The sequence below is a fragment of the Halictus rubicundus genome, chromosome 10 (genome assembly GCF_050948215.1).
Source record: "Halictus rubicundus isolate RS-2024b chromosome 10, iyHalRubi1_principal, whole genome shotgun sequence".
Taxonomy (NCBI): Eukaryota; Metazoa; Arthropoda; class Insecta; order Hymenoptera; family Halictidae; genus Halictus; species Halictus rubicundus.
This window is the reverse complement of record NC_135158.1, coordinates 13,670,329-13,686,330: the sequence shown is the minus strand read 5'-3', so window position 1 is coordinate 13,686,330 and position 16,002 is coordinate 13,670,329. Positions and strand designations below refer to the sequence as shown.

At 38.1% G+C, this 16,002-nt stretch overlaps 2 protein-coding genes across 6 annotated transcripts in view; one reads left to right on the top strand and one right to left on the bottom strand.

The window, feature by feature from the left end:
* LOC143357969 (trafficking protein particle complex subunit 13) overlaps positions 1-16,002 on the bottom strand; it is a 79,840-nt gene that overhangs the window by 31,404 nt on the left and 32,434 nt on the right. The window lies entirely within an intron of this gene.
* The window catches only part of Rhogef2 (Rho guanine nucleotide exchange factor 2), a 47,022-nt gene that overhangs the window by 23,608 nt on the left and 7,412 nt on the right, over positions 1-16,002 (top strand). For all 5 annotated transcript variants that reach the window (XM_076794699.1, XM_076794701.1, XM_076794700.1 and 2 more), the window contains 3 exons: positions 2,797-2,932; positions 4,957-5,038; positions 5,237-5,289. In XM_076794699.1, coding sequence (XP_076650814.1) covers positions 2,797-2,932; positions 4,957-5,038; positions 5,237-5,289 — 271 coding nt within the window. The remainder of the gene's footprint in view (positions 1-2,796; positions 2,933-4,956; positions 5,039-5,236; positions 5,290-16,002) is intronic.

Sequence of the window (16,002 nt, the reverse complement as noted above, 5' to 3'; positions counted from 1 at the left end):
TCGGCACGTAGCACATAATACGGCTTCTTATGCCAAAAGAGTACTGGAGATTCTTCAATGGCCCAGCAATCTCAATTGTCACGGCTCGTCGAAGACCCAACAATAGCAGCTAAGGGCTAATTTGTCCAGAAATTAATACGAAGAGAAATATTTGCTAGAAATTTGTTTCCGAATAAGAGATTTGCTTATTCCGCGTACAACGACGAGTCGTATAACCTTTCGTTGAAGAAGTACACGTGCGATGGCTGGCGTGCGTTTCCATTTGTCGATCATGTTCGACGAATGATCCACGCCGTTATCGAAACCGTCCGGGACAAGTACGCGTTGGAATGGGTGGAAGGAAAATAAGAGCGGTCTTGCGCGGCTGAAGCGCAGACGGCGACGACAACCACGACGAAGAAAACGGGAAGAAGGGGCCCAGAAAACGGTTTCCGGCCTCTGTGACACGCGCCTATATCGCCCCATCTAAAAATACACGAGACTTAAGCTTTGCCCTCGCTGCACCCCTTCGGCATACCAACCCCTGCAGATCTATAACTATCTGTCTGCTTACCGGGGTTCAAGAGCATCGAATTTTTTAACCACGATATTTTTAGGCGACTCCGTAACTTCATTCCGCATCCATTTATCGCGCTGTTCGACGCAAGAAAGACTGAACAGGTCGAAAAGACTCGTTTTTGTTGAAAGCGATTTAATATGGAAACCTACGTTTTTGAACAAAACCTAGAGTTTTCGGAACGTTCAACAAATGTTTGTTAGTTTCGTATGAAGTAGAGGTACGGTACTGTGTGGACATCTTAGGACACTCGTACTGCACTAGACATGTACATTTTTGCTTTTAAAGAAAGTATTGTTGCGCTGGTTCGTATCGTTGAATTTATTTAACACTAGATTGGGACCCGTCGAAATGACGGATTCTAATATTTTTAATTCAGGAATATTCAGATTGCAAACATGGATCCATGAGGAATTATTTAACAAATTGATTTCTCTAGGTGTATATTATTCAAAAAATGGCTACAGATTTTAATAGATATATTCATGTTATTTTTATAAGGAAATGTAAAATAGTAATTTTTAGAGCTCCGTAAACCTAGTGTTAAGGGCGGTATGGGAGGAACCAATTCTATCCAATTGGGAGGGGTGGCAACCGCGAGTTAAGGATTAGTAATTGACAGTAGATGGACACGTTGCGGTGTAATGGCGCGAGCTATTAACAGTATCGATTGAGAGCGCCGTGCATTACGTAGTAATTTAAAAACAGAACCTTTTCAAATATCTTTTTACTCCACCCCTGAAAAATGAGGCGTGTGCGAAGAGTCATCGGCATCCGTCTCCAACAATTTACAATTAGCGTGCACTAAGAACTCGGTGATTACTATGGATTATATCTGTTCCTCATACGTAGACTGCAGATGGTTTTGCAATTTTCAATTTTTGTAAGGTAAATTTGAAGGAAGTGACGGAGGTCACGGTTACACATTATCGATTTTAAATGGATATTGACGTGATAAATCGCGTTTGATTTGGATGTTTGTCTAACGGGAGATTAATGTAGCAATCCTATCCGCGCGCACTGTCATGATCTGCTTTTACCGCGGGCCGCATTCCTTACCTGATAAGCCTCCGCATAAGGCTGGATACTTGGAGAAATGCCAGACACCGTAGCCCGTGTTGATGCGATGCCCGCGGGGCATTAAACAGACAACATAAATTGAAATGTTCGTTTGAAATTCTCGTTATCACGTTGGCGTGATAACCGTCGTCGTAATCGGCATTCATAGTCTTCAAACGAGCCCATACGGCCTGCGACTTCTGGTCTTACGTGTGTTACAGATTAGATAACCGGGTTGTATCTGACCCGTTTGTAAAATCTCAAACGAAACGGTTCTCGCAGTTAATTTTCATTGTTTGGGCATCGTTTTGATCTATTGATCTGTACTGCACTTTCTATCTTGTACAATCAATCCCCTTGACTTAGAGGTACAGCCTTCCCTCCAAGAGCGTCACGATGGAATTTCGATTATATTTATGTTACGATCACTCATTAAATAAGTAAATATGAGTCGAAATTATGCCGTGTGGGGAAAACCATCCCCACCATGGCGCCCATTGTCCAATGAAGCAAGCGTTTGAGGGGCCCCAGCACTGACCTACACGATCATTGATACTCCAGAGCCTCGAGGTCGTATCACTTTCGGAGGGAATACTGTATTCAGAGAAAAAATATTTCGTCTTTCAAAAAAAAAAATAATAATAAAAGCGTGACGGGATGTACCATCGAAAATCGATGATTTCTTCGAGAATCTGCCTGCAACCTAAACCCAAATTGTGAATAACACTACCCAGTTTGCACCTGAAAAATTGGCAAATATTCTTTAATATTATTAATCCAACTGTAATTGTATACCTCAAGAGGTAAAATTTTTAGGAATTTTGTCATGCAAAACTGGGATAAGAAAGAAATTAGATTATATCAAATTGAAAAGAAATAAAGTGAATTGGAATTTAAAAAAAACACACACACAAAAGAGAATGTCGGAGAACAAAATGTATCTGACGAACGTAATTAGGTGTAACGTCGTACAATTTCATCAACAATGAATAATGCTGATACACGCGTATTAAGAGATGAAATTGCCGTCGAGCACTAAACTAGAAAAAAAAATATTCATGCAAACGATGGGGCGGTGAACTGAGTTTTACGCTGGCAATTACTCGAATGTGTGTTAGACCGGCGAGCGTATTAATGAGCGTAATTAATGAACGCGTTCCTCGTTTGCTTCATGTTTTCAGGAGAACTTCGCGGGGGCGGCGTAGCCGGAAACGCGCGTAGTAGCAGCGAAAGAGGACGCATTTCCGCTTTCAGCAGTGCCTCCGATCACGCTGATAGCATGGACAATCCTTCCTCGCGAGAAGATATTTCAGAAATGTATGTTCCTCTATATTACTTTATTTTGCGAAACACAAAGCCATCCCCGGAAACAGTGTTGTAACACGCCCGTTGTGGTTCACGTCACTCTGCATTTCTGAACGATATGTGCACGTCGGCTTGGACTTGTGAATTGTTCTAATCGTTTTCATTTGATCCGTTTTGCTCGTTCAAGTAATCATTAAAACTACCGTTTAATACGATACCAAAAATTATTCTTTGCGTACGGTAGTGTTCAGGTTTATTTTGATCGAAATTTTTGTATGTTTCGTCTAACTCTACAATTTGTAGTCCTTAACACACAGTTGCCTGCATTTACCAGACATTTTTTCAGGGAAACCAATGAAACGTTCTGTTTCAAATACACTATAAAGTATAGCGGTTTTGAGAATGCGAAACATGATCCTATACGTCGAAAAATGAAACAAGCTCATTTACACACGTGCCCTTTGTCACAATTCGTACACCCTTGACCTTTTTATTCGACTACTAAAATTATTTCTAGCATAATGCTGGTAAGAGATGCCACCGAAACTTGACATTTATGTTTTGCTTGTGGAAACAATTTCTACAGTTCGGCAGTAGGAACGTATTTCACGTAATATTACGGAAAATTTTTCATATATAGCTTTAAATTAAATAATACCGTGTATGCATAACTAAAAATTCACAAAATCCGCTATTTTAGTCACTTGGGAATTAAAAGACAGCAACTATATTAACTATGTAACGACACTGACGTGGCAAACGGAGTATTTGAATACTTCATTTCAAGAAACATACGATGTACGTATCCAAGTATCGATTTGCGGAGCCGCAACAAATGTGTAACAAAACAGTTTCGATCATGTTCCAATACATTTTACTATATTATACCTCATTAACTGATACCGAATCAATTTTGACTCTTTATAAATAGACCTCTTCTTAACCCCAACACTATTCAGTGTAATGGCGAAACGAAAAGTTTTACAAAGAACTTTTCCGAAGTGACGGTCACTGATTTTTACGAAATTTTTTTGCAAAGATAGAGCATTGAAATACATTTTACACATTTGTTTCATTGGCAATCGTCCATAGGACGATTTTCAACGGGTGAAAACTGTTCTCAAAGACTATTATTAAGAATTGTTTCTTAATCATTTTCAGTAAAATTCGTGTTTCAGAAATCATTAGAAAATTAACAGATTTCAAAAAATTCATACATAACATGATACATGTTACTGTTGTATATTTAAATGCAAATAATTTGGAATTTTAATATTTACTGTTATTCTTCGTGAAACGAGTGTAGTTTTCTCCAAAACGTTATAGAGGGACACATTACCAAATCGTAATTATATTAAGAATGCCTAAAATTAGAGTTGAAATGATCGAACAATGGATCTCGATGGTTTCAGGTTTTGTTCTAACAATTAAAGTCCGACAAGTAGTTTGAAAAATGCCTTTGAACGAAAATACATTTTATTACAATTGGCTGAGTGTGTTTCACAGATATCTTCAATCTTTTATTTAGACGTTCTTAGTTAGTCGTAAAAATTTAAATGTTCAAGCACTCCATCGATAATTTCTCGAAAGTAGGGTGGATATTTTAAAATATATTATCTACAACACAGTCCCGGTATTGATGGTGGAGGGGGTGATTCTAGATGAAAAAATAAGTCGAAAATATGGAATGAATTTTTTTCATTTGATGACTTGTATTCGGGAAAATCGAGATTCAAAATTCGCCGAGCACGCGGGCTAGTGTCTGATCATGACCTACTGATTCTACTTCCTACAAATGCCAGACATGCAAACTTATCCAGAGGCACGAAACAAACTCTTTTATAAAAAAAAAAGAAGATTGTTTATGCTTCTATTAACAAGTATGTTGCATTCGTTTCACCACGAATATACAGACACTTCGCTCTTATTGCACTTTCATCCATCGTTTCGTACGGTTTTCATTGTTCTGATTGCAGTCGTTAATCTCGTTTACGTTACAAATATAAATTTACGCTTAATTAATTACGATTACATAGGGTGCAGCAAAATATTTCCAGTAAGCCAAAGACGTCAAACATAAACAGGTCTGAAAGTTACAAAGAGCGGATACATCACAAGGTAAGCATAGAAATTTTATATCGTTACTAATTTCGTGTTAAACTTCCACGACACCGTATACATCGTTTGAGTTTCTTGAGACTTTATTTATAAATTACTTTTCGAATGCACGACCGATGGAAATTTTGCTCGAACAATTTGTCTTGGAATCGCTGGTTCGATTGCATTTCTAAATAATCTTCTGACTTTTCGTTGCAGCGACAGCTACGGGAAAAACGGAAGACCAGTGATCCGAATCTTTCCAAAACAAAGTAAGTACCTTCTCCTTTAATTACATGAATATTTGATTGTTAGAGTGATCAACAAATATTTTTGGGCAAAGTATACTCGTACAATGTTGGCGATTAACTAGAATCGGATTTCTGTTACTACACTTAGAAATTTGAGCGGTTTTAAAGTATTAATTACTACATTGCACACGTGCAAATCAAACAATATCCAGCATAAAGAAAGAATATGCTGCCTTAATGTAAATCATTGAATAACGTCAATGTGTTCCGAACTAATTGACAGAGTTAATATCCTTAGTTTACATTAGTAGATGGTTTCTGTATTGTTTAAATATTATACATACATCAGGCGGAAATAAACGATAAGTAACGATAGATTGCAGAGTTAATTAAATTCAACTTTGAAGCCAAACTTCGGCAATTACTACCTATTTCATTTTACGCAACAGTAACTCGGTGCAAATATTCTCATTTAACTCTTCGTATTTTACTGCACAAAATTTGTTGATTTTCAAGATTGTGTAAATGATCTCCGATACTGATTCGTTCTAATGGTACGAATATTTTCTTTCTCGTATACGTTCTGCTAACCAAAGTTTCACGTATCAAGGAGAAGTGATAATTGTGACGATTTCTCTTGGTTTAAATTCAGTTCTTAGGAAAACCGCATTACGCATATGATGGCTTGCTTCGTAATTTGATGATTCGCACGTTAAAACCATTTTGACACGTATATTTCCAAGTGATGGCGATTGTGGTTCCCATTGCACATTAATGAAACTTACGTGGGCGATAGATAAATATTCGCATATATTCCTACTTCTATCGACCATTGTCCACAATGTCGTTGTTAAAGCTACCTTAAAAGTTGGCAGTTGAAAACACATTTTTGTTGAGCTATCTCAGAAGCTCGAAAGTGTAGGACAGTATTTTTATATACGTAACACATCTATTAACTGATTTTAATGAAAAATATTTAATATCCCTATTTTAATATTCGTTATGCTTTGAAAATAAGTATAGGCACAGTAATTCTATATAAGTATACATGGCTTTTTTCTGGCAGCCTTGAAACATTTGGTGTTTTGCTTTTCCGTCACCGACTGGAGATGAATCCAGAATGTATCTTAAAAGTTCTAGAGCAATGTAACTGGATAAACAAACAGTATTCGTACATACGCAGTCGCGACCAGTTCCAGTTACACGTGTCCGTCTCAGTAAATAGAGACCATTCCTTCACGGTTCGTTTCTGTCCGAACAGTTGTAGATATTAACAAATGTATTTCAAACGGGAAAGGGGGACCGAATATTCTTCGAAATTAATGTCGTCGTAGACGTGATCGAGGTTACGAAAATCAGTATACATCCGGCGGAAAGTTTCACACTGCATTAACTTTTAACTGGCCAGGCGAAGTCTCAGATATTCCGCGAAATTAGTGAAAGACAGTTCGAGTGTACGTGTTATATTCAAAATCTAGCGAATCCGCTCATTTTCGCAGAATATTGGTTTCAGGCAGTGACACGTTAACATTTATCACCGATTTCGCAATTGATAAAAGCGGGGCGACAAATTTGCACAATTTTTAACATTTAAATATAGCTCGGTATTGCAACACGATCTGAATCTTTTGATTCAACAACAAATTTCGCCAAAAAGTGAGCTTCCACATATGTTTTCTTTTACCGCTATTCTAGGCATTCTGTCAATGGTTACAGTTTGTTTACTGTTGTCCGGGTTATATCCTTCCGAACGTTTTGCGAAATGTTCCAGCTTTCATTTTTAGACTTCGGGCAGTATCCTTTAAATTTCCTGCCCAAACGATCGTAAAATAACCATCTGATTTATGCGTAACATAACCTGGAATTAAAAAAAAAAGTAAATAATTGATATCTTAGCTTTACACAACGTTTTACGGCATTAACACTAAACCCACCACGGCCGGTCTAATTGACCTTTTCAAACTTCTGCGTACAGTAACAAATGTGACAAGTTTAGTCAGAGACTTAAGACCCGTCGGATCAAGACCAAGACCGATCTTAACACTAGATTTACGGGACCCGTCAAAATGACGGATTCTAATATTTTTAATTCACGAATATTGAGATTGCAAACATGGATCCATGAGGAATTATTTAACAAATTGATTTCTCTAGGTATATTTTCATTCCTTTCAATTTGAAACCAATTTAACACAATTACCATACTTAAGTCCAACCAGTCTACCAGTTCATCCAAAGAAAACATCATTTGATTTCTTTAGGTATATATCATTTAAAAAATGGCTACAGATTTGGATAGATACAGTGACGAGCAAAACTGAGTCTACACTATTTGAAGCAACATAACTTTTTAAAAATTAGATCAAATGACTTGAATTTTATTGAGAAGTTAGAAGGATTAGTTTATTAGACGAGGTGTAAAAAATTCTTGAAAAAAGTTTGAATTTTTCACGATTTTCGACTTAAAATCGCGCTTTTAATCGTTTATAACTCGTAAACGAATTAACCAATATCGGTGAAATTTTCAGCATGGATATAATTTATTCCAGCGAATCAAACACATCCTTTAAATTTCCAATACAGGCTCAGATAAAAAAGCTGAGAAAACCTCAAACTCAACTTTTACTATTTCTTTTGCGATTCCGACCAATTCAAATTTGTTTCAAAATCTTTTTACACCTCGTCTAATAAACTAATCCTTCTAACTTCTCCATAAAATTCAAGTCATTTGATCGAATTTTTAAAAAGTTATGTCGCTTCAAATAGTGTAGACTCAGTTTTGCTCGTTGCTGTATATTCATGTAATTTTTACAAGGAAATGTAAAATGGTCATTTTTAATGGCCCGTAAACCTGGTGTTAAGTCCGTGAATGGAAATTATACAGCAGTTACCGACCTGCCGACACCGAAAAAGTCACGTATCTATCGTAAACGGGAACCGAATCGCACGAGCAGGTTCGATCGTCTTATTTTGACACGGGCGTTAGCAATGAACGAGGAAAGACTAGCCGCGACCGCGCCGATTCCGGCTTCAATTCCGAAACCGCACTCGGGAACGTCTATTCCCGGCTTTTACTCGACCCTGGAATTTTTCCGGCACATCGTGCGTATAGATTTTTGGCAGGGTTCTCCGGCTCTGGTCTCTTCTTCCCGGCGAACTTTTCGTTTCTTCGACGGGTGCGTCTAGATCTCGCCGTGTTTTCCACGTGTGCACGGCGCAGACTCGATTCGGTCTCTTCCTCTGGCCGAAGGTGTCTTTGCCAGGCCAGGGGGCCTTCAGTCTGACGTTAAACGTTCAATTCCGCGGATGGCTATTGCGCCGCTTCGACGGTACCGTACACCCACGCGTTCGCCCGTATCGTTTACCCGTAACGCGCAGAGTTTCGATCGGCATCGACGCGTTTCGCGATTTCCGTCGGAACGCCGCCATCGGAGTCCTCCACCGTCGATCCTTCTGTCCCTGGTGTGAAAGGATATCGATCGTCGGAAACGTCGAACGAACCTGTAGAATCCCGGTCGCGTGTTCGACGAGCAATTATTGATACAACCAATTAACGATTGTTCTTTCTCCTTTTTTTCTTTTCTCTTTTAACACGGTTACCAGTGCCCCTTATGTACGTTGAATTGTTCCAAATATTGTGATCATCGCCTTGCTTCTTGTTTCACGAGATCCCCTATAGTTGTTTCACGATATTTTTCAATGATTCCTTGTGCTCGGTTGCGGTTCAACACTGAAAGAGAAATTCGTTGAAGCTCGATTAGGAATGATTTCCTATGCACGCTAAGACCTATAAATGTAATTCAGATACTATATTTTTGATAAAAGTAACCTAAGTGTAGATCTATCGAGTTAGAACAACGGTTTTGTTTAGTACGTGCGGCAATCGTTTGGATCAATTAATTTGTTCATTTACACGTGACACTAACAGTCGCGCGGCGTCTTCTAACAAAATCTTAAGTTAACGGTGCTCGTGTTAACGCTGACCGTACCACGACCGGTTTAATATTTTTTATTTTATTTAAAATTACATAGACGCATCGGGTATTGTTGAATAAATTTTATTCATTGAAGCACATACTGTTATAGTAAGAAATCCACGCGCCAAAAAGACAATTTGTCTAAACAAAGGACGATACGAAGAGTCATCTAACGATCTGATCTAGTCATCCAACGAGTCGTCTAATGATCTAACGATAAGGTCACACGCGGGTGATCTGAAATTGAAATATTTAAATTGGTCCTTTACGGTGAACGGGTTAATTGTGCTTACGCGATTGAAGTATATTCGACAGGTGTTCGAATTTCAGAACACAAGAATTTGTATTTAGAACGACACTGTAGCTGTAGGGTGGACCACGTTAATGGGATCCCGCAAATATACTCGATATTTATGGGTATCCGAAAATTCTTTTTAGAACATGAAAGATTATTCTATTTTTGACATACATTATACAGAGTGAACGACAAGGCGAATGGGACAAGTAAATACAAAACATTATTTAGAACATAGCGACTGTTTTTTCATGCTTAAGTATTAGAGATTTCTAATTATTGTAAGCCGAGTCCTTTTCATAGCCGAAAAGCTGACAAATAAACTTATCTGTCTATCTTATCTATCTACTAGAGTTTTCTAATTCAAATGCTGCGTTAAATAATTTTAAAGCAACATTTAGTGTAGCAGAAAATAATATTGAGTAATGAAATGAACAGTAAGTGACGCGGAACTGTGGATTAATTCGATTTCAACTTTTATGCTACATAAGTCTTCAACTGTTTCTATTGGACCTAGTTCAATGGCAACTTAGAAAATACATATTCTCGGCAAATTCTTCAGGCCTCTCAGCACGAGGTTTCTAGATCAGCATTTCTTGAATCATCTTGAACATTCCTGAGTTAAATAATTTATTCACACGCATTTTTCAATACAATACTGAGGATTCGTGTTTGTGCTAATTACATACAAAATTTGCGTACTATAGAGAGGGACATAATATGAAGTTGATATTTCTTAAAGTTAATGAAACGTGATGGTAAAATAAACTTTACTATTAAGAGAATAAAGTTATTGCTTCAACCTGTATACTTATATTAGGAATAACTACTAAAAAGAAATTTTAGTTTACATTGTAGACTACGAGTTCTCTATTTCCCGTTCTTTCGTAAATTTTTCGCAAGAAGACACAACAAGCAGTATATTCGTTATATATAATTTTCATTATTACTAAATAATCTATGCGATATTGACAAGTCAGGACGATAAAATACTGCATACGTTTGCATTCGGTAGAAATATCTAATTGAAGTCCTCGTGGTTTCCTTCCTCGATGTAATGGTTGGTGATGTTTCACTCAAAATCGTTCATTAATAATTGCAATGTTGTTTGGACATGTTGAAACGACATAATAATTCAAAGTGATCGGCGATGAATGACAAAAATAGCTATCATGACAAATAATCTGTCAGTGTAATGCTTATGTAGGTGCAGTGGCTCGTCGTTCGGAAAGTTCGTGGCATTTTAGAGGTGGTGACTTTAATGCCTTCTTACGTCAATAATAAACGTTCGAGACGCTTTGAAATCAGCGTGTCAGCCTTCAAATTGATCGTGAATTTATTGTATTGTGAAAAGGATAGCCGTTCGAACTGCCGACTTAAAAATAGACCCCGGTTTTGGAATATGAGGTTCAGGAATCAGAGACGGAAGGCACAGAGGGAATAGACATCGTCTTTTTTTTATTGTAGGAATTTTCACGGTATATAATTTTAAAGATAAACCGTGCACAAATTATGGTCTAGGTCTTGAAACTCGTATTAAGCGTACAGCAATTTCTAAGAAACCTGTATTCGATGCAATACATTCGAAGAAAGATTTTATTTGGTTAAATGTTGCTATAGGTTATCATCTCTTATCTTTCTCTCTTTCTTAATTCCGCTACGCTCGCGTAAACATTTAGTACCTACACAAACGCTCGGTATGGACTGTGAGTTTTTATTTGAGTAATGTATTTTTCGAGTAATTATTAAGATACAGCAACATTTTAGAAAGCATATTTTACCTCTTCCATCGCGCGAACTGTGGAGCTTCTCGAAGTGTGTCTTTTTGACGGAGCCGACTGAGAACGGTTTGAACATTCAGTGTATGTAATACATACGATATGTATGTATAGCCAGCAAGCGTTGCGTCGCAACGAAAAGATGAAAAGGACGACCGATGTCTATGAAAAATCGAATGATACAGTAGCGAGTCGTTAACCTTTTCGAGTGCTTTGAAATTGTTGGTGTACCGTTATTTTCTTTTTTCTTTTTCTTCCTCGAAAAAGTTACATCGCGGAATTATTGACCCCGTCGAGCCGGCTACGAAGTTCACTTTTACTCGATAGAGCATGAAACTACATTGCATGTTCGACTCGTCGCTCGATAAATAACCACGTGTGGACGATCGTGTCGTTGTCTCTGTGCGTTTATTTTTAAACAATACTAGACAACAGAGATTCCGAAAATTTGTCGGGCGAATCTGGATAGATTTATTCGATTTTCACAGAAATAATTCGAGACACAGAAAATAAGAAAAAAATGAGGACGGAGTGAGAGGGTGAAGACACTACGAAATTACAATTCGAGTTCAATCTTCATTCTAACGATTGCTTTTTAAACATACTAGAATCATAAATTAGCTTCAGAGTTAACGGGGAACTGAGGGTCCCAATTTGTCTGGAAATCGAGATCTGAAAATAATCTTTTGCCATGAGCGATTTAGTATTTTTATCCTGTCCTGAGTAATGCCGATATTGAACACATGTTATCGTTTTCGTGTGAAAGTTCGAAGGCACGAACTAAAGTACAAATAAAACGATCACACCTTTTCCGCATTTCCCTGCAAGTTTAACTTTGAATGACCTTGAGTCATAGAACTCATCTTAAAACGCACTATTTGACGGTAGATAAAAAAATATATCGTTCCATTTAAAAAAAGAAAGTCGACCTTCACCTCATCTTGGAGTGTCCACCGGGAATAATAAAAGTCATACCACATGATGGCATCTCCTTGGGTACTGAACAACTTTCATCGGAAACATTTTTGCGTAGCGAAAAAGCTCCGCGAAGTAGACGCAACTATAGTGTGCAAACACTCGATTCGGGGAAAATTAGTTCATTGGAAAATGTTGGCTCGAGACATGCCGCGTTTCAGATAATAGGGCAATAGATTTCTGCGAAGAGCAGAGGATGTACGGGGTCACGTCGATTACAATTAAAATCAATAGACAGTGATTGTAAATTGACCACGATCAATTTTCCAGAAATTTTCAATAATAATAGGCTAACATATAAATCCTTTTTACTTCCACTCATACTTCTAGCGATACACAAATGTAGTTTTGTCAGGATAATTGCCCTACTAGGGTAAGGGACCCTATTACTGTGGCGGTACCAATTACTTTGCCTATATTAATTAACCTTTTATTAAAGCACGCATAGTTACAATTTCTATTTCAAAAATATGATATTTCGTAAGGTCTTGAACACTATTCTGTACATTGCAGAGAGAAATTTTTCAGTATAAATATTTCATTTCCGACGATTACACACGCAACGCGATATACACACATACGAAATTGACGCGTTAACCTGGCGGCCATTTATAGCGAAGTTTCGTTAATATCCAATGACCGCCGTTATTATGCGCAGGAATTAGCTAGCTAATGCATCTAGGTTTAAAAAAGATCGATGCCCATAAATGGGGGAGAAGGAAGAAAGTGATCCGCTGTTATCGATCTGGCCATAGTACGTGTGCACACCTCTAAACGGAGGCCAAAGTGATATCGGGTCACAGATAGATGTCTTGGCCTTTATTTTTGAAGCAATCAATAGTTTCGAATCGATACACCGGCCGTAGTAGGCTCAGATTCTTTGCAGACTCCCTATCGGGAAACCATTTTGCACACTATCACTCAATTCTTTTATTTTGTCGAAATACGCAATAATGTGTTTGTTTCAGTGTAATTCCTAATTGTCTTCATTGGATCTACACGGAGAACATGTCGCTTAGAGTTCGACATTGTTCGAATTGTTCCAAATTCTCAAATAATTATCCGAATGCATTCTTTTTAGTCAAACATTTGATTCGGAGAATAATTATTCGTAACAAGTTATTCTCTCTGTTTAATCGAATGATTCATCATTATTTATTCGAATATCGATTGCAAAGTTATTCGAATTATGCGAATGATTGTACAGTGTTTTTGTTTTTACGTAATTTTATAATAATATTTTTATCTAGATAAATTTTTCGAACAATGTACACTTACGATCTAATAAATAAAAATTTGCAAATTTGTGTTCTTTTCGACGACGTAATAATTCCAACGAAACTAAAGTCGAGAGGCGACGAAAGTTGTTGGAAGATTTGAAATATTTGTTGCATTTGTCACAATAAGATTCCATTGGGTAGTCAAGACTCGTGAGAATTCTATTCATAGTTTTCTCAGCCGCAATTCTTCGTGTGCTCGAGAGATTAGGTACGACGACACCAGTGGACACTGTCTTCGGGCCCAAAAAAAAAAAAAGTGAACAGAGGTGGCAAAGATTTGAAGATTTTTTTCGTATCAGTCGGCGAGGAAGTTCATTGAGCAAACGTTTGTTAACGGAGGTGTCAGCGTACGAGTCAAAGAATACCGGTACTCGTCGGAAGAATACAGGTGCCATTGATGCCTACGTATAACAATTGTATGCACAAGGCACCGGTATCGCCGCACTCGATGTCGCTTCTATATCTGGGCCGAGAGGGGGTGGGGGTTAATTAAAGTGATGAAGGAGCGGCTTCGATAAGGCTTAGTTTGATCGACGTCGATTAAGTTCTCGTTTATACCCGGTACACCTTGCCAGTCGCTATTCAATTATTCCAGATAAATGAAAAATAGCCGGGAAATACAGGCGAAATCTTCTCGATTATTGTGGAAACGAAAATGAACCAAGCCGGGGAAAACGATGACGACGACTTCAATCGAATTCAATAATTGCAAAACAAAACTTGGATCCACGGCAACAGAAATCTGTAAATTTAAGAATTTAAGTTAGTTACTTTCTTATTAAAAAGAGAAGGTAATCGGTTTGATGTTCATCCAATAATTTAAATTTGTAAAAACTGTTAATTAATATCTGCTTTCGAATAGTAGTAGTATGCAAATTACGAGAATAAAATATTCTTATGGTCCTCCTCTCCCCCAACTTGTCACATTCGATTGTTTCAAGGGGATGCGAATGACGGTGTGATAACTATAACAGGCCAACGAAAATGTCAATGCACTGCTAGCCGAGTTTCCACTCGAAAAGAATGCGTAACCTTTAAGCAGCCACAATCCCTTACATTCGCCGGTTTTATGGGTTTCTATGGAAACCGAGCAATTCGTTCTGATTGTAATCCACCTTGGATAGATAGAAGATGTTTTTACGTTAGGCAAACTTTCCGCTGTGGACACAATCTCTTTACTTTCACTACCTTTCCTTTTCGACATTTTGGGGGGAATCGGTTAGTATAATAAAAAAAAACTTATGTACAATTCCTACAGTAAGTTTATAACATAGTGTTTTTTTTTTTTTAGAACGAATTTAACATACATCTCCCTGGTAAAGTGTTACCAATAGATTTATTGTCAATAGAAATTATATTTTGAAGAACAAAAAATTTCATACGTGGTCATTAAACCTTGGTTAACATTATCTTTCAAAATACCAGGACGGTATAGTCATTTTTACTTTTTATGTACGAAAATCCTTCGGACACGGAAATGGGGCGACAGTGTGTCCGATATTAATCATCCGCGGAAGTTATTGTTATATCGGTAATTGCGTAATAACCAGCAGAAGCATTGCAACCGAACGCGTAGTTTATTCAATACTATACAAGGTCGAAGTGCAGCCAGAGGCTGTTTAAAACCTAACCCAAGTTACATAATTTCAATGTCTTGAATTTGAATCTCTGTATTCCTCCAAGGTTTTCGTCAGTTTCGTCTCGCCTGTTCCATTCGTTCATTCTCTGTACCTTGAAAAAAGTGAATTGACCTCAACAAACGTGAGTTGGTATTACCTTACATCTACAGTGTCAGCCGTCGCATAAATTAGCGATAGGGAACCGGTGGGAATAAAAACGCTTGAAAACATTACTTAACGAGACGTCGAATAAAAGCGACGAATTCAGACGTAACGGGTAGAGAGTTTCGTGGACGTTCCTTCCAGGTAAAAGTCCGTGGTCACCAGCGTTCGCGTAACGTCATGCTTACCGTAGAAACGGCTCATGCCGGTCGGCTTTGTTCCATCGCGGAAGCCCTTTAGGGCTAAAGAGATATAAGAGATGAGGCAGCATGGTTCGCGACGCCGTCCTCGACCTAATTCTCGCGGCAACGAAAACTTAACTAGTTCAATATCGTGCACGGAACCGCCTTCGCCTCTCGATCAGTCGAACGATATCTTACCGGGGTGTTCGAACGTCGAGAAACGACTCCCCGAAGTTCTTGACGACGTCGACGATCACGAGGGCCACGGTGTTCATGAACGACGCACGAGATCCGAGAGGTACAAAGCCAAAGCCAAAGCTGATCATTATCAATTCGATAAGCAGTTTGCCTGTATACAGTGTTCACTCTATATATGTCCCAAATATCTCCGCGATAAAAGTCCCAGAACTATCCCCACTGCCGCGGGGTATTCCCCGTGATGAGCCATCAAGCTCGAGATACCTTC